Genomic DNA, 27,958 nt, shown 5'->3' on the forward strand with positions numbered 1-27,958 from the left:
GAACGATTCTTTAGCTGAACCTCAAGAGCTCAGGCACCGACCAGGGTGAAGTCTCTCGGAAATACGTCAGTACTGAATTAGGCCGGTAAATCCTCTGATAAAATGGTACTACTGAAAAATACATACTTTGCAGAACTTTGCACAAGCGGATGAGATTTGTACTACAATCCTAAACTCTTCACAGATGCTTCGAATGTTTTTAAGGCAAGGCACTTAAGAGGGAGTGGCCAGGAATCAGATACATGTTCTAACATATCTGAAAGGCTAAAGTCCAAACAAAAAAAAGAAATTACTGTGTCGCTGAGGACTTCAGAACACGTGTGCTCATCTAACAACTACATAATGTATATCTAAATAGTCACTATAAGACGGAGAAATCGATTTACTAAATGCCTTAGCATACAGTATGTGCCTTACTGATATTACAGCTGCTGGTTATGCCTAAAATGCATTCAAAGTTTGCACTTATTTGATTGAAAAATTTAAGTAACAATAAATGTAATATTAACTAGTACTAATTTATATGAAAACTAACAAGTTATATACACACTATACCATGATTTAACAGTAAGAAAAAATGAAATATTCTATTAATGTTTCACAGTACACACAAAAGCTTCATACTTTAGCATATTTGGGAAAAAAATATATATAAATCTAAGAAAATTAAACAAAAAAATCTACAAAGCAGCTTAAAGCAAAATGTCTAAAAAAAAATACCCTCAGACAAATTTCCAAGTCAACAAAGTGCTTTTAACAAGAAACCTCGAAGAAATCCTCTTCACACAGCTAGTTAGCAGTAATGGCGTCGGACCGATGATTTTGTTGCTAACAGTCAAATCAGGGCCAACTGACTATAAATGCCTAAAGCAGTTATTAAGGGGAAATTGTTTAATGCTTTATGAAAATGGATAATCTAGCTTGTACAAAACAGGTATTGCATTTAAGTAATTGATTTGTATCAGTCAAACACCACTTAGATTCCAATAAAACAATCAATTGAATCACTATATGAAATACTGAAACACAAAAAAGAATGCTATTTAGAAACTGTAAGCATAATAATAATATTATGTATTAGTAGTTCTTCAAAGGGCTAAATCATTAAATAGTACCTTGGATGGCTGTACATCACCACTTCAATATTTTCGTCTTACAGTAAGGACATTCCGTTTTACCAGACGCACAGTTCTGACAAAGTACATAATGTTGGCAAGGCTGCAGGACAATGGAACGATCATGCTTTTGGCAAACTATACATTTCTTTGACTGAAGCTGATATATTACCTGTGTTGAGAAAAAGAAGAGTTAACATCAGTCACACTCTGACAGATTCAATGCGGTGCGTCATGCATGACTGACTCATGTGGATGTTAAACCGCGTTGCCCACTCTTCCCCCATAAGCCACGCTTACGTCTACTTGACGGGAAGAGTACAACGGTCTTACTTAGAGTGTGTGTAAATGTGACATGGTGACTTATGTGTGTTGGGACCTGGTCCTTCTTACCCCGTCTATGAGGTCTAGGTCAGAGCGCAGCTGGCTCTGGATGGAGCGCAGCTTTGGTAGAGGGAGCTGGTCCAGCTCACCGTAGCTGCGCAGAAGAGGCGTGTTGGGGGAGCGACACAAAACGTCAAAGTCTCCTTGCAGTTCCTTCAGTTTGTGCTCGGTGTCCTCCCGCTTCTGCTCCGCCAGCTGGCGCTCTGCCTCTGCCGATTTAGCTTGTTCTTTCGCTTCGTGAGCGTCTTTCTGCCACGCTTCACAGGCCTATGAGAGGTGCGTTTTAATGAGACGTTCCATCTGATAATAATGACTCAATTGATTCTACGCCTTCTGGGCTTTTTTCAAGCTGCCAAGCTAAAGGAGTGCTGCAGGTATGACATATATCTATAGGTCAAAACGTGGAAACGAGTTCACTTCTGGTCCCATTGCCCCCAAAGTCGAGGGTTTTTTGGTCAAATGCCTGAAATAAGGTCTGTGTGGTGAACACAAGCTCAACATATTTTCAGGTTTACAAATGCATACCTTGTGATTTGGTTTTAAAGCTTTAAAGGATGTCGGGGACATTAAACATCATCACACCGAACAGGTAAACTCATCTTACCCACTGGTCTGCTTTTACAGCCTTATTGTGTTTATAATCATGCTCTTGCAACTATTCTAACTCGGGGAAAATGTTTTTAAATAAGGACTGAAAGATTTGTCAGAAGCTTAAATGGTTAATTCACCCAAAATGGAAAATGATCCCATAATTTACTCACCCTCAAGCCATCATATGACTTTCTTCTTTCAGCCAAACAAAATCGGAGTTATAAATATGGATGTTTTTCTTGCAAAAACCCATCGGCTTTAGGGTGAGTAAATTATGGGATGATTTTCATTTTTGGGTGAACTAACCCTTTAAAGGCGGTGATGTTGAAGCCATGCGAGTATTTCTTTTATAATCTACGTTTATCTTTTTACTTCTGGCTATTGTATTTAGGCTTCACAATTCATAAAAGTGGTGAAGATTATCGTGATGAACAAAACGGGTAAGAATCATAAACTGTTGGTCACAGAGCTTATTTTCTGTAATAATCGAGTGATAGGGTTGGGAGCAGGCTTCACTCAATGTTTTTTTAGATTTTCAGAGTGCTGGCCTTATATAACACATATGAAACAAAGTAAAGAGGCCGCACTATGCATATAAAACGTTTATTTTGCACAAACGCGTTTCGGCGTGTGCCTTCTTCAGTGTGCAATCAGGAAAGCTTGTGACCAATCTTAAATACCCACACCCATTGTCATTGACACACCCATCATCGTCATCATCATCAATTAATAATATTAAAGTGATACCGGGACCAATGGTGTCACTATATACTGCAATATAATACTCATAATACATAAAGAATTTTATTATGAGTATTATATTGCAGTATATAGTGACACCATTGGTCCCGGTATCACTTTAATAAAGAATTTTATTATGAGTATTATATTGCAGTATATAGTGACACCATTGGTCCCGGTATCACTTTAATATTATTAATTGATGATGATGACGATGATGGGTGTGTCAATGACAATGGGTGTGGGTATTTAAGATTGGTCACAAGCTTTCCTGATTGCACACTGAAGAAGGCACACGCCGAAACGCGTTTGTGCAAAATAAACGTTTTATATGCATAGTGCGGCCTCTGTAATAATCGAGCCAATGGAAAAATCCTGTTGGGTTTTTGTTGAGGGAACCAGGGCCTACAGAAATGCATCATCACTGCAGCACTCAATAGCTTGAGGTGTCACTGTAAGGTAATGGGCATCAATAAGCAAAGTAAAGCAGTGTCAGACTTTATTTTCTACAATAAAACTAGGCATGAATCTCTAAGAGACAACCTACAGGAGAATTTAATGGCTGCTAGACAAAAATATTTGTTTTAAGCGTCACCCATCTCATAAGGCCCACAAAAAAGCAAGCACATTTTTACCTGTTTGACTTGGTGCCAGGCATCCTCCCATTGCTTTATCTTGCGCTTGGCTTCATCCAGTTCTCGAAGGAGCCGGCCGATGTCTGCGCTGCTGGAGCCGACCGTGCTGGAAGTAAGGCTGCTGAACACTGGAGACGGGCTGGGAGAGAAGCTGCCACTCATGAAGTCCCATATACTCCCTGCTCCGCCATTCAGACCTAGGCCAACACATTATTACATCAACTCAAATATTCATGAGACTGTGATCATACTTAAAAGTTTAGGAAAGTAATAGCCTTAGTCTCAGATGGCACGCCCACGGACCAGCTGATGCATAGTGCACACAATAAAGTTTTAATCTGTTTAGCTGGCTGCTACACAACTTACACATTTTTATTGTTCTGTTGGGTAACAACAAAGCAGTTAGTTTTATGTAATTTAGATGAGCACAACAGTATTTTCCACTTTGTTTTTTGAATGTCCATGAAATACTTTACTTTAGGACAGGCTTACCACAAAGTCAGTAACAAAATGCATTTTTCTCAAAGTTGTAGCAAAAAAAAAAGTCTGGTTTATTATTGTGATATCATCAGATATTTTGGGATTTCCCCACTCTTATAATGCATAATAGCATGCGAAAATTAAGAAATAGAAAAAAAAATTATTATTATTTTATTCAAGAAGGAATAAAGGCATAAATTGATCAAAAGTGACAGTAAACACATTTATGTTTTATATAGATTTCTATTTCAAATAAATAAAGTTCTTTTGACCTTTCTATTTATTCAAAGAATTTTGATGTTTCCACAGATATATTAAGCCGCACAACTGTTTTCACACTGATAATAATACAAATAATCAACAATGTTACTTGTGAAGCAAATCATCATATTGGAATGATTTCTGAAGGATCATGTGACACTGAAGACTGGAGTAATGATGCATAAAATTCAGCTTTGATCACAGGACTAAATTACATTTTATAGTATAATTAAAAAAGAAAATAGTTATTATATATATTTATACACATACAGTACCAGTCAAAAGATTGGAAACATTACCATTTTTGTGAGAATTTTTTTACATTTTTTTACCATTACCATATTGTGAAATATTATTACAATTTAAAATAATGTTTTTCTATTTTAATATATTTTAAAATGTAATGTATTCCTGTGATGGCAAAGTTGAATTTTCATCAGCCGTTACTCCAGTCTTCAGTGTCACATGATCCTTCAGAAATCATTCTAACATGCTGCTTTATTATCAATGTAGGAAACTGTTGTGCTGCTTAATATTTTTTTCAGGATTATTTGATGAATAAAATGTTACAAAAGAAAAGCATTCATTTAAAATAGAAATATTTTTAACAATATACACTACCGTTCAAAAGTTTGGGGTCAGTAATTTTTATGAAAACTAAATATATAAAACTAATTAAAACTAAATAAATATATACAAGTGCAGATCCTTGGAAAAGCAAGGAAAGTGGTGCGATTCAATATTTTTGCAAAGTGGATATAAAAAAAGCAGCTGCTAACAGAGACAATATTGTATAGTATATCTCTTTATGGCAGATTAATTCATTATTCAGCTAATAATCTTCTGTAGTAGTTTTTGTCCCCTTTTCATCCTGAATGTGACAATCTCCAAACCGTACAGTCCTTACCTAAGGAATTCTGTGTAGACGTTGGTGTTCCTAGAAGGCCGTGTTCAGGTTTAACAGGTGGTGCCTGTGGCTGGCTCTGCTGGGAGGCCATTCCAGTGAGGAGAGACTGGGACAGGGATTGAGACAGCGAGCTGAGCGGGGAGGCAGATAGAGACGACGAGGAATGCAGAGAGGAAGACCGAGCCAGAGAGCCAGGAATATTGACAGGAGCAGAGCCTCCTAATAACCTCTGACCTACGGTGAAAAAAAAAGTGTTTAAATATTAACTGCATCATATACCTAGTACAAGCTAAAACTAACAACAACAATAAAGTCTTACTTGTTAAACCAAGGCCATTGTTGTCTTGCTCCTCTAGCTCTTTGTCGAGGGAGGCAACATTGATGTCACTAAAATTTAGGTCAAGTGCAGATCCTAAGAGCAAGGAAAGTGGTGCGATTCAATATTTTTGCAAAGTGGCTATAAAAAATAGAGACAATATTTTATGAAGCTATTAATGATGTTTTATGTTTTCTAAAATAGAAAAGCAAAGTGATAAAAGGCATGATCATTTAGTTATCCATCCCGCAATACGATTCAATTCAGTTCATATCCAATCACAGTGAGCAATAACATACATCAAAAGCTGTGTTCAGGGAACATAAGTCATATATCTAACTTGAATTAGCTCAAAGAAAAGGCAAAAGCACTTACCATCCACTGTGCTGCTGAGTCATTGCTGCTTCTGCTAGTGATCTTTAGTGGACTCACTGAATTATGGCTAATGCATTGCCACAAATACACTTCCTTCGACTTCACTAAACACTCTGCATTTATCTGCACTGCCTTATCTGGGCTGAGTCTGCCTCATGTACTTTTTCTCTTGGATGTAGCACTTGGCTAGACGGCTCTAAGTCGAAAGAGTGAGAGCCGCAATGGACCTTACCTATTACTGACTCCACAGTATTGCTGCCTGGATAGAAAGGCGTGGCTTTTGCATTCATGGTTGATAAAGTGGTGGGTGACGAGCTGTCAGATCCGATACTGGAGGCCAAGCTGGACGTGATGCTTGATGTTATGCTGGACGCTAGTGGGTTCACCACTGAGAACACGCCACCGTGAGCCTGTGAAAGGAAGCAATATAATCATTTTTAAATTGATCATAATCAACAACGTGACAACATTAATGTTGCTACCTTTATTAATACTAATTATCATCATCATCATTTCACCCAAAACAATACTTTGTCTTTAAAAAAAAAAAAGTACATTTGTCTTTTTGTATATTATGTTGTTTAATTGTATTTTACAGAGTTGTTTACAGTTTCTGGTTGTATAACTATTTTTGTTGTTTTTCTTTTGTTTTCTCTAGTTTTTAGGCCTTATAACATCTGGCAAAGGGACTACCAATGAAAACTAGTCGTCTGGCTAAACATTTACATTCATGAATATTCATTAATGTTTAGGAGAGAGGTTGAGGAGAGATCCCCTGATATGATTGTACAGCGCTTTGGGTGTACAGTAGTACATATGAAAGCACTATATAAATGCCTCATTCATTCATTCATTCATTCATAATGTACTGTCCCTTTAAAATAAATAATTATGCATAATTACTAGCAACTAACCCTAAAACAACCCCTAATTATGTAAGTAAAAATAATTATTTTATCTCAGTATTTAAAAGTATAATTACACTGTAAAAAGTGTAAGTTTAGTATTATACAGTTTTAGTGATATATAAAATAAGTCTATTTAGCTTCCATTTATTTATATATCTGTTTTAGTAGTTTAAGAACTTAATCTTGTTTATTTCAGTTTATTGCCAACAACATTTCCAATTTTCATTGAAGTTTTTTTAAGCATTTCTTCTAATATTTATAGTTTATTTTATTTCAGATTTTTTTCAATTATCGGAAATGATTTAAGTATTAGTTAGTGATAACACTGTTTTAAACACAGTCATATTAAAAAAAAAAAAACATATGCAAATACAAATGTTTTTTTTTTATGTCAGATGATATCTAATGCTATATGGTATTTATATCTTGTAAATGAGGATGAAAACATAGATGATAACCTGATCCACTGCTCTAACCACTTTATGTCTTTGCTTGCAATCTTTGCTTGTAAGGTTGTAAAATGAGTGAATATGAGGACTAGGTTGCTTTACCTGTTTGTCATGGTCCATTAACTTTTGATTATGTTCCCCAGACTGGCTCTTCTGGTTCTTTGCCTGAAATCAGATAATACATCCTATCATGTGACCTGATGTTGTTAAGGCAACCAGGGGTGGTATTATGTAGGGAATTGCTACCTGCTCAGGAAAAGACAAAAAAATATATATATATTAACCCGCCCTTCTGTGGTTTAAAGATGTTTGTTACAGTATACCATTACAACATGCTTCGTTTTGATATTTTATGATGACCACAACGTGGTTATGTGGCCTCTGGGTGTCGTTCTCGGATTACTACAGCATTTAAATGATTATTTTAGACATCAGGGGCCGTATTCACAAAGAATTTTAAGGCTAAAAGTAGCTCCTAACTGGCGAATTTAGGAGCAACTCCTAAAAATAATGGGCGTGTCACTCGTAACTTTAGGACTCCTAATTTTTTTGACTAAGAGTAATTCACAAAGCATTTTAGCCCTAAAAGTAGCACCTAAGCCTGGGACAGCTTAAAAGAAGTCGAGAGGACTCCTAACTCACTAAGACCTATTCACAAACCGCTTTTTGTGGCATTTCACGTTGCGATGTTTTGAAATGCGTGCGCGGCGGCTACAGGAGCTTCCAATCGCGAGGGAACAATTTTGCATTGTAGGCATAACTAGGGATGCAATAACGCCACCAACAACAACCAAAACTAGGCTACTCATTCATTGCATGTAAACTAATTGTAACGCTTGATTGTGAATCAAATTAAAATGTTCTTCTCTTTGCAAATGTAGGCAGAGGCATATAGTGACAGATTAATTCAATAACGTTGCAAAGATATTGCATCAATCCATATGTTTCATTAGGCTACTAGGCTATTTGTTTTTCCTTACTCTTTATTCATTTAGGCTATTTATTCAGTTATTCATCATCTTCGTCCTTTGCACTACTTGTGTAGCGCACGCATTCTCAGACCTGTCACCTGTCAATCATCATCGTAGGGGAGGGGTTTGGAATCATTCCCGCGTTACAATCATCAGCCAATCAAGGTGGTCACTTCAGTCAAGCTCGTGCATGAGTAATGACGTCATCCATAGCAACAAAGACTCACTCTTAGTTTAGGAGTTGTCATTTTTCTTTACTAAGAGTAGGTCTGAAAGGCGTTGTGAATAACTTTTAAGAGAAAACTCCTAGCTAAAATCTTTTAGTGCGATTTAGGAGTACTCCTAGTGGTAAGATAAAATGCTTTGTGAATACGGCCCCAGAACATGAACGATAAATGAACAATGTAAACAAGTTCATGTGGCATTTCAAAGCCAAAGTATTAATACCTGCGCACACAATGATACCACACCCTCAATCTCAAAGACTGACGTGAAAGTTTCAACAACAACAACTGAATATTGACAACTAAACACAAGTGATTTTCATTTGACAACAAATCGCTAAAAAACAAAAGAGAAAAGTGGTGAAATGAAAATGACCCAGGGGCAAATAAATCAAAGTGAAGCTTGCAGTGTGTGTCATGCCTGCAGTCTTGCAGGAGATCCCTTTAGAAAGGGCTAGAGAAAACGGTCATGTGTACCTGATCCTCCCGTTCAAAACCCGGAGCTTTGGGATAGTTAGACGTCGGAGAGGAAACACTGGACGTGGTGGACTCTGAACATAAGCTACCATTAGTAAAGCATTTTGGTCTGCCGATGGGTCCAATTGGGGACAAAGAACTGTGGCTCCCTGAGCTTGGTGTTACAGTCGGACTATTAGAGCATGATACCTGAAGGAGAAAAGCACAAATGAGCTTAAAAAATGTGGTTTTGGAGCCAGCCAAATAGGTGGATGCAGATGTGAGAGGATTTCGCTCACAATAGTAGAAAAAGTAGCTCAATCAGGTCTAATTTTTGGTGTAATGCATTTGAATAGAAAGCTCTGATTTGAATTTGAGGTAGTCTCGCTTTCCAACACAGACTGCAATAAGTAGAAATGGATGCAAAGAAAACAAAATGAAACACTGAGGAAATGAAAAGAAAAACAGTAGCTCTAACAACAAAACAATCAACTGCTTCCTAAGTTAAGGACATTTTCTCTACCACAGATGCAAGACAGGTGTGAGGAGGTGAATGCAAACATACGTTTCCTGCCTGTCCGTTGTTACTCGCGCTGCTGGTGAGGGAATTCATGTTGGCGCTCCACTCGCTGATTGGACATTCTGGATATTGCTGGGAGCCCAGCTTGGACTGAGAACCCGACTGCATTGCTGTGAGAAACGTGCTCATGGTCTCCTCTGTGGAAGGAATTCCTTCAGACACACACACAAATAATCCTTAGAGTCATCAACATAGGGCTGCACAATAAAAAATAAAAACAAATAAAAAAAAAATTCTCATAAAAACATCCATTTTGATTTAAAATGGGACTTGAAAGTTGTATTTTTGGTTTGCATGCTTGTTTTTGTAGGGCTGCACAATTTGGCCAAAATGTGCGATTATATAGCAATATCACTATAAAATAACTAAAAAATATTACTATTTTAATATTTCCCTTTAGAATAAAAGAAGAGTTTAAGAAAAATATAATAATATTAATAATTTTTATTTTACATTCTGCAAAATGACAAAACTAATAATTATGGCTGTCTTAATTTCTTCATTTTCAAACATTAAACCACCCATGTTTTATTTTTTGCGCAAATCCCCCACAGCTGGTTTATCAGCGCTTATCATTACAAGTTTTTTTGGCGCATTTCGCGTTCCCAAATGCATGTTATAAGTGATGCAAACCGAGCCGCTCCGAGACAAAGAAAACACTGGACACTGCGCTTCACTCTGAAACATGCAGAACACAGAATTATTGGGTACACTTTATTTTAAGGTGTCCTTGTTATAGTGTAATTATACATTTACATACTGAGTAATATTAACTAACAACAAGTATTTACTATAGGGTTAGGGATAAGATTAGCTTTTGGTTTACGGTTAGTTGCATGTCATTATGCATAATTTACTGTTATTACTAGAGGAAGTACATGTAACAAGGACACTTTTACCTAATTATTTAATTGAATCACAGTCTATGCGATTTGATAATCACACTACGCCATTTCATTTTCACTTCTGCAGTCCTGCAGTTGCAGCCATAACTGAACTAAATGAAATCACTGCCTTTCAGGCGTTTACTGACTACAACACACAAACACATTGCAAACAGTAATTCTTTATAATCATGCTTACTTTCCACATGTGCAAAAGCACAGAATGGTCCTCTTGGACAGTATCCAGTTTGCCTCATGTCGTTGCATTTAGTAGATTTATAAATCTTGAAACAGAGGAACATAGAAGTTGGTGAGATAAAAAAATAATAATGTAAATCAAATAAACTCAAGTCAATCAGTCAAGTTCAATGTTGTAAAGGTGTGTCAGTCTTACCTCTGGGTGGAACTGCTGTTCGGTGCGAGAGTGGCAATACTGACAGCTGTCCCCACTCTCACACTTGGAGGGTTCGCCCCATTCATCGCCGTGCTTCACACTTGGGCAGGGTGTCGACCTGCCAAGAGGGATTCAGTTTTATGTTGAATTCAACAAATATTGAGTGTTATGTTAATTAAAAATAGTGATAAACAATTTTTCCTGAAACCAAAATTAAAAGTTTTTAAATAAACTAGTCGTAGTAAAGTTCTCCTCTTGATATTACAGCCAAACTATACTAGCCAATTGTACATATCGCTACTCTAACATAATGTTTGGTCACAGTGAAGTGTGTGGACTAGAACATTAGTGGACTAGAGGAGGCTTAATCAGCCAAAACTGTATTAGTCAGTTAGTCACAGAAACAGAGACAGAAATTTGTGGTAATTACAGTATGTCAGGCAGGAAATCCAAACCTTCGCCAATCCATTGACCTCAAATATGGCTTATCATTTGAAACATATAAGTAGCAACTTTACATGGTTGTTTGCTCTAAAGTTAACCTAGATAAACCTATTATTAGGCGAATATCCAAGTGTTTGTGTAGAGTGTGGAAGCTAAAGTATTAGCGCGCTTACTGCATGTCATGGAGGCGCTCCCGCGCGATCACCTGCATTTTTTCTGACAACAGCGGAAACAGCTTAAACTACTCTGTCATTTTTGGTCATACAGATAAGAGTAATACCATCATTCCAAACAGGTCTAAATCTACTTTTATTTGTGTAAACTTACAATAAAATTAAAACATTGTGCTTTTGTAAAATAAAGAAAACAAACAGGATGCACTTTCTCCGTGACCTGGAGTGTGTCATAAAAATGTACCTAAACTCAGCTTATTCTTGCCTCACAGACATGAGAAATATATGTGTGTGTGTGTGTGTGTGTGTGTGTGTGTGTGTGTGTGTGTGTGTGTGTGTGTGTGTGTGTGTGTGTATATATATATGAAGAGTTCAGATGCAAAAGCCTCCAAGTGCCATCTGAAATTTTCTTCTAGAATGATCATTTTTATCAACATCGTATATTTAAGTTCAGTAATTTCACTTAAATGACAATTAATAGGTAATTTTCATTGACATTTAAGTGAAATTACTGAACTTAAATATACAAGCTTGATAAAAATGATCATTCTAGAAGAAAATTTCAGATGGCACTTAGAGGCTTTTGCATCTGAACTCTTCATATCTGTGTATATATATATATACAGTACCAGTCAAAAGTTTGGAAACATTACTATTTTTTAATGTTTTTGAAAGAAGTCTCTTATGCTCATCAAGCCTGCAGTTAAAAAACAAACAAAAAAAACAGTAATATTATGAAATATTATTACAATTTAAAATAATGGTTCTCTTTTTTAATATATTTTAAAATGTAATTTATTTTTGTGATGCAAAGCTGAATTTTCATCAGCAAGTACTCCAGTCTTTGGTGTCTTATGATCCTTCAGAAATCATTCTAATATGCTGATTTGATACTCAGTTATTATCAATGATGGAAACAGTTGTGCTGTTTAATATATTTTTTTGGAATACTTTTTTCAGGATTCATTGATGAGTAAAACGTTAACAGCATTTATTCATAAAAACAGCATTTATTCAAAATAAAAACATTTCTAACAATATAAATCGTTACCATCACCTTTTATCAATTTAACGCATCCTTGTTAAATTAAAGTACTAATTTCTTAAAAAAATAATAGTTATTGTTCCCAAACTTTTGAACGGTAGTGTATATTGTAACAAAAGATTTCTATTCTAAAAAAATACAGTTCTTTTTAACTTTTTATTCATCAAATAATCCTGAAAAAAGTATCTCAGGTTATTAAAAAAATATTAAGCAGCACAACTGTTTCCAACATTGATCATAAATCATCATATTAAAATGATTTCTGAAGGATCATAAGACACCAAAGACTGGAGTACTTGCTGATGAAAATTCAGCTTTGCATCACAAAAATAAATTACATTTTAAAGTATATTAAAAAAGAGAACCATTATTTTAAATTGTAATAATATTTCATAATACTGTTTTTTTTTTTGTTTTTTTTTTTTTAAACTGCAGGCTTGATGAGCATAAGAGACTTCTTTCAAAAACATTAAAAATAGTAACGTTTCCAAACTTTTGACTGGTACTGTATATATATATATATATATATATATATATATATATATATATATACACAGAAAAGGAAAAAAGCTACAAATGCAAATATTCCTTAATAGCGTCACTTCTACTCTCGGATGTGTTTTAAGGTGACACAGTGTCTCGACTTCTGTTTTGTTTGGGAATATTTTGCTTTTGCAATTTCTTTGCAAAATCTCACCTGTATTTGAACTTTCTGGGATTTCTTCTCCTATCTCTGCTGTTGTGATAGTGGGGACAGGCATAGCCTTGCCTGCATAGACGTGGAGGCTTGGTGCACTGCTCGGTTTTGTAGTTGGCCAAAACAAAATTGGTGTCTGCAAAAAAGGGGAACAGAAACTGAATATGAGTGACCTGATTGAATAGTGTCATTTTGTACCCACTGCCACCGAAATCTGTAAACATCCCCACTGAGATTAGTTTTTATTAATTTTTCTGTGGGAAGGTTTTGTGTCACCTTGCCAGCGTGGGTCCTCATTTAGGGTCTTCTCAATCATGGCCTGGCTGGCCAGCACACCCGGCTGCAGGTCAGGAATTCCCTCCCCGGATCCCAACTGGCCGTTCTGCAGAGCTTCCTGTGCCTGGATCTCTCTGTGAACATGATAATACAAGTCAGCCCGCCCATTCAGACGCAACACCAAAAAATCCCCCCAAGATTGGTCTTGATGCAACAGCTATTTCCACCAACGCGTTGCTAGGCAACTGCTGAGATGGCATATTTCTTGTTATTTAATCACTGGTAAGCCACATTTCCAGGCCAGTATCTAACCATTTGTGGCTATGCTGTGCAGACTGCACGGCAATGCAAGTGTAAGCTAATTAATGTAAATTGCAAAACAACGAATAAGGTACATTTTTGCAAATTAGATTAAGCACCCTTATAAGTACTCTGACTGCTCGCTAATGAATTGAATACATATGCAAATACCTGCTAATCAACTGAAAATGTGTACAGCCACGACAGCTTTTAGCAACTGAATGCAATTGTCATAACAAAACAATGTCTAGCACAAACTGTGCTGTTATATGGGGATTCACAGCTTTTGCGTTACTTGGGGGTTGGGAAGCCTGGCAGAAAAACAGGAATTTGAGTGCCACACGGTAAAGAACTTCCTCCTGCCCTTTAGTGTGATGATTCCTTGTTCTCTAAAGGTTCTCTGTTCACACCAAGACGAATGTTCGGTGTGAAAATTCGGTGCAATAAACATTATAATTTGAATGAACGGCCATTAATGAGCCTATTCAGACTGACACAAACATTTGCATGTGACAGATCTCTTTTCCATCGCACTACGAATAACACTGGCAGACCAATCAGATTTACGCTATTGGTCACATGCACAGAGCCACTAGCTATGTTTCAATTAAAAGTTGCACATTTAACTTATGCACAAAACTGGAATGTCGCATAGAATATTTGCAAAAAAAAAAAAAAAAAGAAGCAATTTCTTCTTGTGTCCAAGAGAACTAAATTGAAGCCACAGTCGCTCCCTCATAAATGACTCGCGTCTCAGAGAGCAGAGACAAAACGCAATAAACTCTGTCATGTTATCTTGCGTCCGGAGGTACAGGAATGCAATCGCGTAAAACGCTTCTATAAAGGATTTAAACCAAGACTTTGGCTCAGGCATTTCAGAATGATCAAACCAACACTTTAGAGATGCTGTGCAATAAAAATTGGTTCACTGTTTAGTCCAGTTATCCAATCGCATCCACAGTTGAGGCTAAGTCATGTGAGCTTTATGTTGCACATCGAGGGATTTATTCCAGCTGCTGGTATCGTGTATTCTAAGGAACATGAGTAATGGAAGCGTTTAAGATATTTCAGTCTGATTATGTATCCAAAAATGTATATATTTGACAACACTACATTCAACTTAGTTTATTATTTCAGACTTCAGTTGAAAAATGTATATTCTATATAAAATGGCTAGTAGGAGTGCCTGCGTTACACGCCACTGCTGAAATCCACCCGCATTTGGCGGGTGTTAAAGGGTTAGTTCACCCAAAAATGAAAATTCTGTCAGTAATTACTCACCCTCATGTTGTTCCAACCCGTAAGACTTTCCTTCATCTTCAGAACACAAATTAAGATATTTTTGATGAAATCTGAGAGCTGTCTCACTCCTTCATAGGCTGCTAGGTAATCGATATCTGCCATCCCAGAAAAGTTAGTAAAGACATTGTTAATATAGTCCAAGTGACTCCAGTGGCTCAATCTTAAGTTTATCAAGCGACTATAATACTTTTTGTGCGCAAACCCCCCCCCAAAAATAACAACTTTATTCAACTATTCATTTTCTTCTGTGTGGGCCTCTGAGTGAGTTCATGAGAGCGCCACGACGCATGCGCGAGAACTGAGAAGATGACGCTCACGATCATTTGATGGGAAAGTGTGAAAGGTAAGCTGATTCTCGTGAACTCACGTCAGAGGCCCACACAGAAGAAAATTAACAGTTGAATAAAGTCGTTATTTTTGTGTGTTTTATTGCGCACAAAAAGTATTCACGTCGCTTGATAAACTTAAGGTTGAGCCACTGTAGTCACTTGGACTATTTTAACGATGTCTTTACAATTTACAATTACAATTTCTGGGCTAGCAGATGCAATTACCTAGTAGGGGTGGGAGATATTGACAAAAATGGATATCTCGATATTTTTTTCCAATATCTCGATATCGATATTCAGACGATATTTTTGCCATCCTTCAAAGAAATGTGTGCAAACTGGCAAAGAAGGTCCAATTGGTCTTTTGACTTTCTGCATTTGACCTATGTAGGCTATAGAAGAAACAATAAAGGAGCTAACTAAACAGAATCTGAGGAAGCCCCTATCTTTTTCCACTTACAAAAAAAAAAAAAAAAACGGAACTAGGCACCTTTTGCAACAGTGATTATTAAATCAAACAACAATATTGTTGATGATAAATTCAAAGTAAAAAAAAATATTTTCAAAACGCTATAAATCCATCCATTTTTTCCCCAAAACGCTATAAATCCATCCACCCCCCCCCCCCCAAATAAAAATTGATGGTTTGTCTATTAAAAAAAATCCTTTTGTCTTTTATTTTTCGTGTTTGCATTTATGAGGAAAAAACAATATTACATGTCAGTTCTCCATTATGGACGCGAGTGCTCTGAAAGCGGCAAAAAGACTAAAGACTTTCAAACTTTCACAGAGACCTCAAAAAAAGCCAGAACAAAAGCCAAAACAACCAAACAAAAACCAAAACAAAAAGCACAAAGCCTTTCTTTAAGACGAATTTCGTTTTGTATTAATTGTATCTTAATTTTAATAATTTTTTCATTAACCAATTTCCTGGATTAATACATTAAAATTAAATATAAATATAGGCTAGCAATCACAACATAAGGCGCCGTGCTTGAACTGGAGATTATATCATCATGAACCGAACCGTAGCCTACTCGCCTCACAGGCCTAAAAAATGTGAAATATATTTACAGAAAGCTGGTTCTAAACAAAACCATCCAAAACAAAATAAAACTATGTAGCCTAATAAATGTGCATTTCTCCGTTGCGTTCACAGCCTACTGCGAAGATCGCGAGTCATTATAGCCTATCGTCAACTTCATCTTTGCAGCCGAGACAGAAATTAATAAACAATTAAAATGTCTTATTGCAATATTTTACATATTCATAATCATTACTTTTGGTGGATCTTTGAGGCAGCTTTTTAGGTTTATGGCGTTTTGGAAAAGAGCTCTTCACGTTTCACCAAGGCACAGCGGCCCTTCAGCACATAAGAACAAAAGAAGAGAAAAAGCACGGACTTACTAATTACGAAACTTTGATGTGGTTGAACAGGTGAAACAGTCACAAATTCCTCTGCAACTCAAACCTTCTCAGTACGAGTTATGAAGGAAGAGAACAGCATTAGGCTACAGTTTTCAGCGCGTCCTCCTCTGATTGCTGTGTTCTGACTGAAAAAGTGTGTGCAGGAGCACATGCGCAAACGGTTTGTAAAATGTCTTTTTGTAAAATGACATATGATAAAATAAAAATAAATCATATATCATTTTAAAAACGGTTTTGCGCATGTGCTTCTGCGCGCACTATTTCGAATTTACGTATGAGTTTTTGACGACACGGGACGGGACCATGGGCTGGGCCACTCGGAGGTTGCTTCCGCAAATAGTACTGCCCTACTGTACATTATTAAAAATCGCTACATATAATTGTTTAGAAGGTTATTGTGTGCGTTATTTGTTTTCTCTTTAACTTCTTTCAGCTCGTTTCATGTTTGGGGGGTCGGATTGTACAAATTATGAAATATTCGATATCCCAATTTTGCATATCGTCCAGACAACAATTTGGATATTATCGTCTAAACGATATATCGCCCACCTCTATTACCTAGCAGCCTATGAAGGAGTGAGACAGACCTTAGATTTCATCAAAAATATCTTAATTTGTGTTCCGAAGATGAACGAAAGTCTTACGGGGTTGGAACAACATGAGGGTGAGTAATTACTGACAGAATTTTCATTTTTGGGTGAACTAACCCTTTAATGTGCACCTTTGCTAAGAACACAAAGGAAAAAAACGATACCTGATATCATAAACTGGTGGCCGCAGGTCATGTGGTCCATGAGCGAAGGCGCAGTGGAGGCCGTTCTTCACACAATGTCCACGGGCATCTGTCTCATGGATGCAGGTGCCGGTCTTGTAGTAGCGTAAATGGTACTTGCGCTCTGTGTCACCGGTGGTCCGGTGTAAGTATGGGCAACTGAGGAGAAAAACAACATCTCATCAGTATAAATGCTGATACTTTAAACAATAATAATAAGTAATCTAAAACGATAATAAAATAGAGAGGTTGGAAACATTATTATATTTTGTTGTTACAAAATAACTATACGATTGTGTTGAAACTTCACTTACCTGCCCTACAACTATTTCTAACATACCACAATGTGACTGAGAAAAAGAGTGAGAAATAAACAGACGGTCACACTTTAGATTAGGGTCCAATTCTCACTATTAACTATGACTTTTGCCTCAAACTCCTAATTACTGCTTATTAATAGTTAATAAGATAGTTGTTAAGTTTGGGCATTGGGTATGATTAAGGGATGTAGAATATGGTCATGCAGAATAGGGCATTAATATATGCTTTATATAAGTTATAATAAACAACCAATATCCTAGTAATAAGCATGCTAATAAGCAACTACTTAATAGTGAGAATTGGACCCGAAACTTAAGTGTTACAAAACAGACAACAAAACTTTTTCATTGATATGACGGTGGGAAAAATGTGAACTCCTTTTATTCCCAGCACTGCAACTCAAAACTACACTATTAATAGTACTAAATCTACTATTTCCAGAGCTAACATGAGTTTGATTAGAGTAAAGGAAGTACATTTGCTGTCGCTGTTAAAATGTGTAGTTAAATAACTGCTTGTTTTAATAAGGTTGTGTCTTGCTTCCACACGGGAACATATGCACACTGTTTTAAAACAATTACTGTGACTATATAATTATAGCTAGGCATATTCAAATTCTTTTTTAAATTCAGCAACAAATATATATTTTTTGTCACTTAAATATGTTAAATGTACCATGTAATATAAAGAGACATGAAGAGCAACAAGCACTAATGTCACTGCAAACCTCTTTCACAACTTTAAAACAGTCAAACACTTGTGAAATACTTCCCGGCTGGAAGTTGTTTTGCAAGATATGTCGAAGTACAGTGGATGTACATTACATTACATAACATTATGAAATGTATGTGTATTCTTGGTGCTGATCACATATGCTGTTTAGTTTCAAAATGCATTAAAATTGACTGAAACTGTACAATAGGAGTAATGCATATTACTGATACATGACAAGATTAGATTAGGACAACCAGATATTTATAAGAAATCTGCATTTCATTTTTAAGACAGGATTTAAGGCACACAGAAAATGGGGCTGTGACAATGCAAACAGCAGCCTGGAGGAGAGCAGATTTATCCTGAAAATGCTACATACCCAATAATCTTCTCAAATATAGCAACTGCATCTTGTTCAGGTAGCAACAGTAACTATGGCAACAGCAATGATGTCACCATAGGACTTGCTGCTACTGGATGAATGAATGTGTGATCTATGCATTCACAAACTATGTGACATACATTTCAATTTGGCAGACACGGGACAAATTATTTTTGTAATTATTTAACCATTTACATAAGAGCTTAATTTGAGCAAGTCAGTCAGAGCACAAAGTGTGTCAAAAGACAAATAATAATAATCCAATAACCTTCAGTTCAGGTGTAAGCAAAGAAAAAAAATGCTTGCACACACTGGCACTGGTGTCTATCATTATTTTCATGTTATGGTGAAACTAGCCTAAATAGCTTTTGTAATATCAAAGAACTGTTGTAATGTAAATGCAGTAGGTAAAACAACATTGTTATGAAATATATGAAAAAAAAATCCTATAAATGTTGTGGCTCCTCTATTAAGCTTCGGCTATGTTCAAACTGCAGGCAAATCAGATTTTTTCAGGCAGACTGTCCGCACTATTAATTGAAAGTGATCAAATAAGATTTGTGTGTCCAGACATAACCAACCTGTCTGCATGGTTTGCTTTGGTAACAACGTAGGCATACACACGTATGTGACAAGGCTTTCAAAAGGCAGGAGAAATGGAGATTAAATTGTTATTATTCATTTTGATTATTGTGTGTTTTTTATGTATTTATTTTGTACGCATTTTAAATTTGAAAGTAAAGAAAATCACAATATTTATGTAGGCCTATGTTATATCACGATCTGTGTGACCCCGTCGTTGCCTTTCTTTGATGACGTTGTTGCAGGGTGTTTCAAATTTCAAATTATTGTCAGATTACAGTCCACTACAATGGATATCCCATGCTCGGGGAGTAGGGAACAGTGAACACTGCATAGGGAGGGACCCTGTCAATCGCCGCACCTTAGGACCGACTCTGTGCTGTAGTCACGGCCGAATATGTGCAGCATTTGTCACACCAGTTTTAACGTTATCATTGTATCTCGCATTAAGAGTGACGCAAAAGACTATTTTAAATATGATTTGAGAAGCCAGTGTCCAGACTGAGACACATCTGTAAAAATCTGATTGGAATCGCATTTTAAACCACCTCAAAATATGGTTTGAATCTGATAAAAAAAAGCTTCAAACGGCTCTATACGATTCCTCGGCTGGGATCGTGTAGTAGAGCCCTTTGAAGCTGCATTGAAACTGCAGTTTGGACCTTCAAACCGTTGGTTCCCACTATATGGAGAAAACTCCTGGAATGTTTTACTCAAAATCCTTAATTTATTTTCGACTGAAGAAAGAAAGACATGAACACCTTGAATAATATGGGGGTGAGTAAATTATCAGGAACTTTTAATTCTGGAGTGAACTAGCCTACTCCATTTAAGTCTCTAATATTGGCAGATAACCCACATGGTCCTTGTATATTGTGTAACACCAATAAAAACATGTTATGATAGAATTACTAAGGGTGTACAATCATTAGTAAAAAAAAAAAATAATGTTAGGTTTAATTACAGATATAATCTATAGTATATCAAAATGTTGACAGGGATGTCTCACAGCTGATGATCTCACAGTGAGATCAGAAATACTATATCATTACAAAAATCAAAACAAAGTTGCCCTGCCATTACAATACAAACTTAATCATGAAAAAACTTGACAAGAATCCACATGACACCTGACTAGCAGTATAGTGTCCCGTAGACATTATACAGTAGTCAACATTTGAAGTGGATCAAAACCTTTCATCAAAATTATACATGCATTTTGAACAATACCCGTTCTAGTCTTAGTTAGGACAACTTTGATTAACTTTTTTGAACTGTACTGTAGTAGGGTAAACGTACCTATTAAGCTCAAGTACCCATTAAGCACACTACCATCTTGGAGCTCAGATTATAAAAAGAAACAGCAATGTATTATCCTATTTGATGTATTAACCAATTGATGTGTTTGTTACTATATACCTCCTGTAATTTTAAACCAATCAGACCATTGCACACTGAGATATGTGTGTCCATGTGTTCACACTGTCTGGCGGCTATTTTCAAAGCTGTCTGAAAACTTTCACCAGAAGAGGAGCCCCTCAGATGTGCATTTTTTATATGTTTAAGCCTTTATTTTGAAGAAGTACATCTTCTTATTGCAAAATTAAGAGATTAATGTTTAGACTTTTGAATATTATAACCTGGAACCTGGATGTGGGAAATAATTACAGTTAGATCTAAAAGATAGTTTTAGCAACATAGCCCAGATGCTACGAACATAGCTAGCTTACTAGCTGTATAAGATTGTGTGCTACATTAATATATTACTTCACAGGAATTAATGGCTTGTACTTTTAAATCCATAATATTATAATTTTACATTTTATTGATAGTCTGTGGTTTTAAACTGCTGTAATTTTTAAAGAATTCATATTATTGTTAGGTGAGCTTAAAGGGTGCACTACTATGACAATCACACAGCTTCAGTGTGACATCAATTAGAAAAAGCATAATTTCATAGATATTGTCTATAATAGTTGTTCATATTAAAATTGGTATAAACTTAATACATTACCTAGATTATTAATTTAGCTAAATATTTTCCTTTAAATTTTAATTTAATATTTATTAATTAAAAAATGTTTTTGCTCCAATTAAGCACAGTGTGTGCTCCCTTTAAGCTCACCCACATTAAACGTCTATGTAAATACTTAATAATCAGAATTTAAATATTAACTGATGGTTGTCACTATGTTAATCTTCAAAAAAATGATTAATAAACTTATTTTCACAGTCTTAAGATGACAAAAGCTAGACGAAACTATAGTGTATGCCCAAAGATGAAAGAGGCATGTCATACAAAGAAGGAGCCATCAGAAACCTGTCGTATCTGTCCAAGAAGTTTGGAGTAGACAGGAAAGCTCTGACCCAGAGAGTTAAAGGGATACTCCACTTTTTTTGGAAATAAGCTCATTTTACAACTCCCCCAGAGTTAAACAGTTGAGTTTTACCGTTTTCGAATCCATTCAGCCGATCTCCGGGTCTGGCGGTACCACTTTTAGCATAGCTTAGCAAATGAATTGAACCGGACAAGACCATTAGCATCTCTCTCAAAAAAATTACCAAAGAGTTTCGATATTTTTCCTATTTAAAACTTGACTCTTCTGTAGTTACATCGTGTACTAAGACGGACGGAAAATGAAAAGGTGCGATTTTGAGAGTATAGTTCCTAGCCATATCAGCCTAGAAAATTTAAACTTTACATTTTCTGTCGGTCTTATTACACGATGTAACTACAGAAGAGTCGAGTTTTAAATAGGAAAAATATCGAAACTCTTTGGTCATTTTTTTGAGAGAGATGCTAATGGTCTTGTCCGGTTCAATTCATTATGCTAAGCTATGCTAAAAGTGGTACCGCCAGACCCAGAGATCGGCTCAATGGATTCGAAAACGGTAAAACTCAACTGTTTAACTCTGGGGGAGTTGTAAAATGAGCCAATTTCCAAAAAAAGTGGAGTATCCCTTTAAGGAGCACATTGGTTTGTTTTGTTATTTGATTTTTCAATATGGGTTACATAGCTGAACGTGGACTAGTCTAGATGTTGCAATGAGTTTGAATGACACGTCACTATGAATAGGATAGGCTACCTGATCAAATTGAATGCCTTGTTGCTTGATTTTAGTGTTCTGTTTTTTTGTGATTGACTCTGTACCTTCAAATAAAACTTTTTTCAATTATTCCTTAAAAAGGTTGTTTAAAATAAACAAGATTTTTTAATAAAACTTGTTGTGAGCTTATTGGGAACAGGGGTGTGCTTAAAGGGTACAAAATGTACCCATTAAGCACAGCCAGACTTTTTATATTTAATGATGTACATCTTAATTGAAATACTTTTGTCATTTAAAATAAAATGAAATATTATAGTGTGAGAGATTAATATTTTATTTTAAAATAACTTCTTGTACTAAAACCAATATCTTGTGCACTAAAAATGTCTCAATGTAGATTTTGGTGAGCTTAATAGGTACGTTTACCCTACTACCTTAGCAAAGTTTAAATACAGTTTCAACGAGTAAATAAGAAACTAACACAAGATAAACCACAACCAAACCGAACAGATTTAAACAACCCACGATAATATTAATATATAAATATAGAACATAATTCCCCACAAGGGATCAATAAATTATTTAGTGCACAATGTTTTCAGTTCAAACAAATGAACTGAGAACAAAATATATAACTTTCTGGAGTAAATTTAGACATAAGAGTCATTGAAGTCGGAGTTTAAATATCCTCCCAACAACGACTAGGCCTACACCGTGCTTTGTAAACACATGAGTTTGTATGAAGAGGGAATAGTGAACGTTGTAACAACAATGAACCAATCAAAAAAATCAAAAAAAGAGTACGTGCACGGGAGAGCCAATCACAAGCCAGAGAACAGGGGGCGTGTCTTTGGGTTCCCTAAGCTAAACAAACAATACAAGGATGGCTAGAAACACTTCATATCCAAACTGAATCTATACATTTCTGTTACACACAGGGCAAACTGGGAACTGAGAGATGAGCCCTCAGTCAAAAGTGGAAGTGAGACTCGAGTAAATACACAAACACACATCGAGCGAACGGCAAAAACTGTACAGAAAAAAGCTATTAGGCAATACGGAGAGTAAAAGATAAACATAAAGTAAACCACAGTGAATTTAATAGACAACGATCTGCTCAACTTCTTATTTCATGAAGAGGGCGTGTGTGCTACTCAAAACAAGACGAGTAAAAAAAAAAAAAACCTACAACATGCTCATGGTTAATGGAAAGCCCCAATGTCTGACTGTAGTGTATTTACAACCGACAGATCTGATACACAAAACGCATACATTCCCATCAACTGAAATTTATTACAAATATTCGAACAAAAGCACGTCTTCGTTTCGAGCAACCCAAGCACAAACCGTCACACTGTCTATGCAAAATAAACATGACTACGACGAACAATTTTATAAATTATAACTATTATGCAAAATGATTTCTCAACTTCAGTATAGGCCTACATAATAATAAAAACAAGTTACTTACTCGTCTCCATCGGGGCATATTCCTGTTGTTTCATCATACTTCGTGCAATACACATCTGGGCTGTAATTAAAAGTCCCGTCTCTTCTCCGTATGGGTCTCCGTCTTCGCTGGTTTAGAAAATGCCAGTGGAAACAGGTAAAGGGTCTATGCTGTGTGCATTTGTGCTGCAAAAACAGTGGGCACTGCTCGGTCCTGAACTCCTTCAAATATCTAGAATTAAAAATGAAAAGGCACGGTCAAAAGCGTCTTAAATTAACCACCTCCGCACCGAACACTACGCTTGACTGATGTAAACAAATCCGTATGGACACAGTAATGTCAAACTACGTTCAAAGTTTGGAGCTGTGGTGGCTGTTGTTGCACTGCGCAGTTTCTTATACGCGACCATTCCACAACAAAACCAGCCCTGGATAAACGTGTCACATGATAAACCACCTTTTCAGCAACTATAAACATATAATGTTCATTGTGTGCGTTTATAAACCGCTAAATGGGAACGGGAATGTGTTTTATAGCGTACAAAAGCCACTGTGAGCCATTTATCAAGGCTCTCCACTACAACATTAGAAGCTTACGCCAAGTACTCCGCGATTAGCGTTTAGAGTTACGTAGAATCTTCGACGTACGCTCCATTCAAACCAACGGTGCGTACGGAGGGAAAAGTGCGTAGAGTAAGAAACACGGGCCGAGGAAGGAGGCGGATGCAGCTAACAAACCAGCCTGCTAGCTACATCTAGCGAGCGTCTCGACTCGCTCGCTCTGCTGTCGTGCAGTTTACATGTCTTCAAGCATTTTCACACGAGCGGGCTCTGAGCAAATAAGCGAAGAGCACTTTCTCAAGTTTTAAATTGCGCGCAGCGCGACCGACGCGATAATAGGGAAATAAATGCGATGTTTGGCGGAGATGAGATTGTTGATTTGATCAACATTGAGATTTGAGAGGCGCGTGCATTCGGAGGAATTTACAAAAGGAAAAGCACCATTTTAAAACGCTCAAGAGGGAGAGGAAACAGCACGCGTTACAAAAACAAATCCGACAGTCGATTATCGAATAGTCACCACCTTCCACAGAAAAGTATTTTCGTCCATTTAATGTTTACTTTACTTACGTATAGTGGGTTGGTTTCTCGGTTTGAGGAGAAGCGCTCGCCGCCGTTTTCGAAACCGACGGCATTTTCAGTCAAAACAATAATAGCGCGTGCGCGGGGACCCTCTCGTCTACTCATGCTCTCGCGCGCCGCTGCAAGGCCAATATGAGCAACTGGCGGGACAAACAAATACTAGGAGACAATGACCATGCTGCATAGCAGCAGTGCCATAATGCAAAACAAGACTGCAACGTGGCGTCAAAATGATTTAGAAATATAACGAAACAATAAAATATAATAAAATCACAAAATACCACATTGCTGATTATTTATCTAGTAGGAATTTATATCTCTTAATTCTTAGGAGTGCCGTGCTGATGTTTATGATATTAACCGTTTTCTGATTTATGACTATTTCGCTGTAATTTCAGTTGCAATTAAAATACGTTTATGTTTAGAAAAAATACGTACACAAACCCCTAAATGGGGGTTTGGGAACGTCATAAGTAGCCTAATTCAAGTACATGTTACTCCAGTGCCTGTTTTATCTATTGTAAATCTTTCTTTTTTTTTTTTACTCAAAATAATTTTATGATTACATTATCAGCTGTGGGACAAATTGTATATTCAAAAAAAAAAAAAAAGTAAACAATGTACGGTAAATAAAGCGAAACGACAAGAGGAGGGGTTTGTTTTAAGTTGAAACAATGAGAAACGAAAACGTCATATATGGGCGTGTCTACGCGCCAAGCCACAGAAATATATAAATAGAAGCCCAACCCTCTCTTTTTCAAATACGAGAAACACACCGTGGGAGAAAGATCGTGGTTCAACGAGATTTGTGTGAGTAAACTTTAAATTATTTGGTAGATATTTCGACATTAGGCTGTAATCATAATATTTCCACTAGTGCTAGTTTAAAACAAGCCAATAAGACATTTACAGAGTTGATCGGATTTTCAGTTTCTCGTCCTTATTGATGGATCATTTTCTGGCTAATTTGTTAGTTTGGATTTTATATTTCAAACACTCTAGTCCTTGAACATAGTTCACTTAAACACGATGTGGCGTTTTTATACAAGTTAAATTCGTCGTCTTGGCGGGCTTTGGGAGTATAAGTGACATTTGATAATTATGTGCTTGTCGATCTACCTTTTTGCCCGCCATTTTGGACAATGGTTTGTTCAGCTTGTTCTTGAAGAGGTCGAGGCGAGTAACCGGTTGTTCAACAATGCTGCATTAAATTAACTTTACCACCCCCTGCCTCTGAACGTTTTCCCGCTCTTTCTACACGACGCAATTGATGTATTCTTAGTAGAAAGTGAGTTTCGGGGTGGGCTGATGTTTAATCTGCTGTGAACCGGGTCCTGCTTTAGATGGAGGCTGATGTACCGGGCGGCTGTTTAACAACAACAGCATCTCCTCTCGTCTAATGCAAATGTTCATCTGCGATGCTCGCTTGGCTGTGTTCACGCATTACAAATTACGCATGGGTTTTAGCTGGTCTGATTAGATTCCCATAGTGTAGGCACTTAACGTTGTACATTTTTATAAAACGAGACATTTGTAGATCAAGTAGCTGCAGCTCTTGAGCGGAAGTGCTAAAAGCAAGCCACAGGACCCGGATGAAACCGCCATTTTAAGTTACCTTTTGAATTATTATTATTTATTTTTTTAAACGGGAAGAATTCAGTATTTAAGTTTTTTGTTGTCTTTGTAATCCTAGAGATTGAGAGAAAATGGCTCGTACCAAGCAGACCGCGCGTAAATCCACTGGAGGAAAGGCGCCAAGAAAACAGCTGGCGACTAAAGCCGCTAGGAAGAGCGCGCCCTCTACTGGTGGCGTCAAGAAGCCCCACAGATACAGGTGGGTCTGAGAGAGACTGCTGTTTTTTTTGTCTTTTTTTTTTTTACTGAACACGCATGCTTAATGCAGTTTATTATAACCGGTAAATCATGTTGTTTTTCTTCCTCACTTTAGGCCTGGAACTGTTGCTCTGAGAGAGATTCGTCGTTATCAGAAGTCAACAGAGTTGCTGATCCGCAAGTTGCCTTTTCAGCGTCTGGTCAGGGAGATTGCACAGGACTTCAAAACCGACCTGAGGTTCCAGAGTGCAGCCATTGGTGCACTTCAGGTGCGTAACTTATTATCATTATGATTACTGTTTTAATATACTTTAAACTTTATATCCAATATTAACTTTTGCTCGTCTGCTTACAGGAAGCAAGTGAGGCCTACCTTGTCGGCCTGTTTGAGGACACTAACTTGTGCGCCATTCATGCCAAGAGAGTCACAATCATGCCCAAGGATATCCAGCTTGCAAGGCGAATCCGAGGAGAGAGGGCCTAATTTTTTTATTATCGTTTTATTTTATTTTTTACTTTTATTGAGAAACACTCAAAGTAAAAGCAATGGATTTGTACATTGGAGTCATTTTGTAAAGCATTCCTTACAGACTCAGGTTTTTAAAGTGAGTGTGTCTAGATTAACCATTGTAGAGCTCATTGTGAAGCAGCTTTAGTTGCATGCGTTAAATATTTATCACATCTTTTACATTGATCATTGGGTTGTAAATAAAATTACTCTACCTCAAAATTGTGCTGGTTGTTCTGTGTGTTTTTATGTTTTAATGGATTTTGATTCAGGCTTAAATTATACTATGACCACTACTGAAGACTTAAGACAGTGTTAGTTAAGTGTTTCTAGTTTTATTAGTTGAAAGCTGCCTGATTTATGGCATGTAGGCTCATCTTTCCTCCACAAGAGGGCAGGATCATGTCGGTTTTGTGCACTTTGCATCCTTTCCATCAAATTATATTTAGATCTTGTATTTTGGTTGTTAGGGATGGTCTTGCCATTTATAAGTTATGCATATAATTCACCATATTTGATAGCAATTTCAAATGAGATTTAT

At 36.6% G+C, this 27,958-nt stretch overlaps 2 protein-coding genes across 4 annotated transcripts; one reads left to right on the forward strand and one right to left on the reverse strand.

Moving 5' to 3' along the window:
• Positions 1 to 734: 734 nt before the first annotated feature.
• On the reverse strand, positions 735 to 25,190 carry unkl (unk like zinc finger). Of its 3 annotated transcripts, XM_081387365.1 has the most exons (17): positions 25,065 to 25,190; positions 23,956 to 24,165; positions 17,420 to 17,596; positions 13,307 to 13,440; positions 13,031 to 13,166; positions 10,672 to 10,789; positions 10,477 to 10,561; positions 9,379 to 9,545; positions 8,835 to 9,023; positions 7,265 to 7,327; positions 6,038 to 6,215; positions 5,434 to 5,526; positions 5,115 to 5,348; positions 3,467 to 3,663; positions 1,509 to 1,766; positions 1,116 to 1,287; positions 932 to 1,019 (listed from the first exon to the last, which is right to left on the reverse strand). In XM_081387365.1, exons 1-16 carry the CDS (start codon positions 25,127 to 25,129, stop codon positions 1,132 to 1,134), a joined length of 2,460 nt encoding a protein of 819 aa, XP_081243491.1. In that variant the 5' UTR covers positions 25,130 to 25,190; the 3' UTR covers positions 932 to 1,019; positions 1,116 to 1,131. The 3 variants fall into 3 exon arrangements, with proteins under 3 accessions (XP_081243490.1, XP_081243492.1, XP_081243491.1); XM_081387364.1 differs by having other exon boundaries at positions 735 to 1,287; XM_081387366.1 differs by lacking the exon at positions 8,835 to 9,023 and having other exon boundaries at positions 879 to 1,287.
• Positions 24,652 to 27,642, forward strand: h3f3a (H3 histone, family 3A). Its single transcript, XM_081387391.1, has 4 exons — positions 24,652 to 25,886; positions 26,770 to 26,910; positions 27,025 to 27,178; positions 27,265 to 27,642. Exons 2-4 carry the CDS (start codon positions 26,783 to 26,785, stop codon positions 27,391 to 27,393), a joined length of 411 nt encoding a protein of 136 aa, XP_081243517.1. The 5' UTR covers positions 24,652 to 25,886; positions 26,770 to 26,782; the 3' UTR covers positions 27,394 to 27,642.
• The last annotated feature ends 316 nt before the right edge of the window (positions 27,643 to 27,958 follow it).

The sequence above is a fragment of the Scardinius erythrophthalmus genome, assembly GCF_964197995.2.
Source record: "Scardinius erythrophthalmus genome assembly, chromosome: 1".
Classification (NCBI taxonomy): Eukaryota; Metazoa; Chordata; class Actinopteri; order Cypriniformes; family Leuciscidae; genus Scardinius; species Scardinius erythrophthalmus.

Excerpts from the sequence above, each read along its gene's own strand:
- unkl (XM_081387364.1), bottom strand. The coding sequence starts at position 25,129 with ATGCCGTCGGTTTCGAAAACGGCGGCGAGCGCTTCTCCTCAAACCGAG. Across the intron at positions 10,562-10,671 it reads AACAGCAGTTCCACCCAGAG|ATTTATAAATCTACTAAATG; the intron begins GTAAGACTGACA and ends CTCTGTTTCAAG. Across the intron at positions 6,216-7,264 it reads TAATGGACCATGACAAACAG|GCTCACGGTGGCGTGTTCTC; the intron begins GTAAAGCAACCT and ends TTCCTTTCACAG.
- h3f3a (XM_081387391.1), top strand. The coding sequence starts at position 26,783 with ATGGCTCGTACCAAGCAGACCGCGCGTAAATCCACTGGAGGAAAGGCG. Across the intron at positions 26,911-27,024 it reads AAGAAGCCCCACAGATACAG|GCCTGGAACTGTTGCTCTGA; the intron begins GTGGGTCTGAGA and ends TCCTCACTTTAG. Across the intron at positions 27,179-27,264 it reads CAGCCATTGGTGCACTTCAG|GAAGCAAGTGAGGCCTACCT; the intron begins GTGCGTAACTTA and ends GTCTGCTTACAG.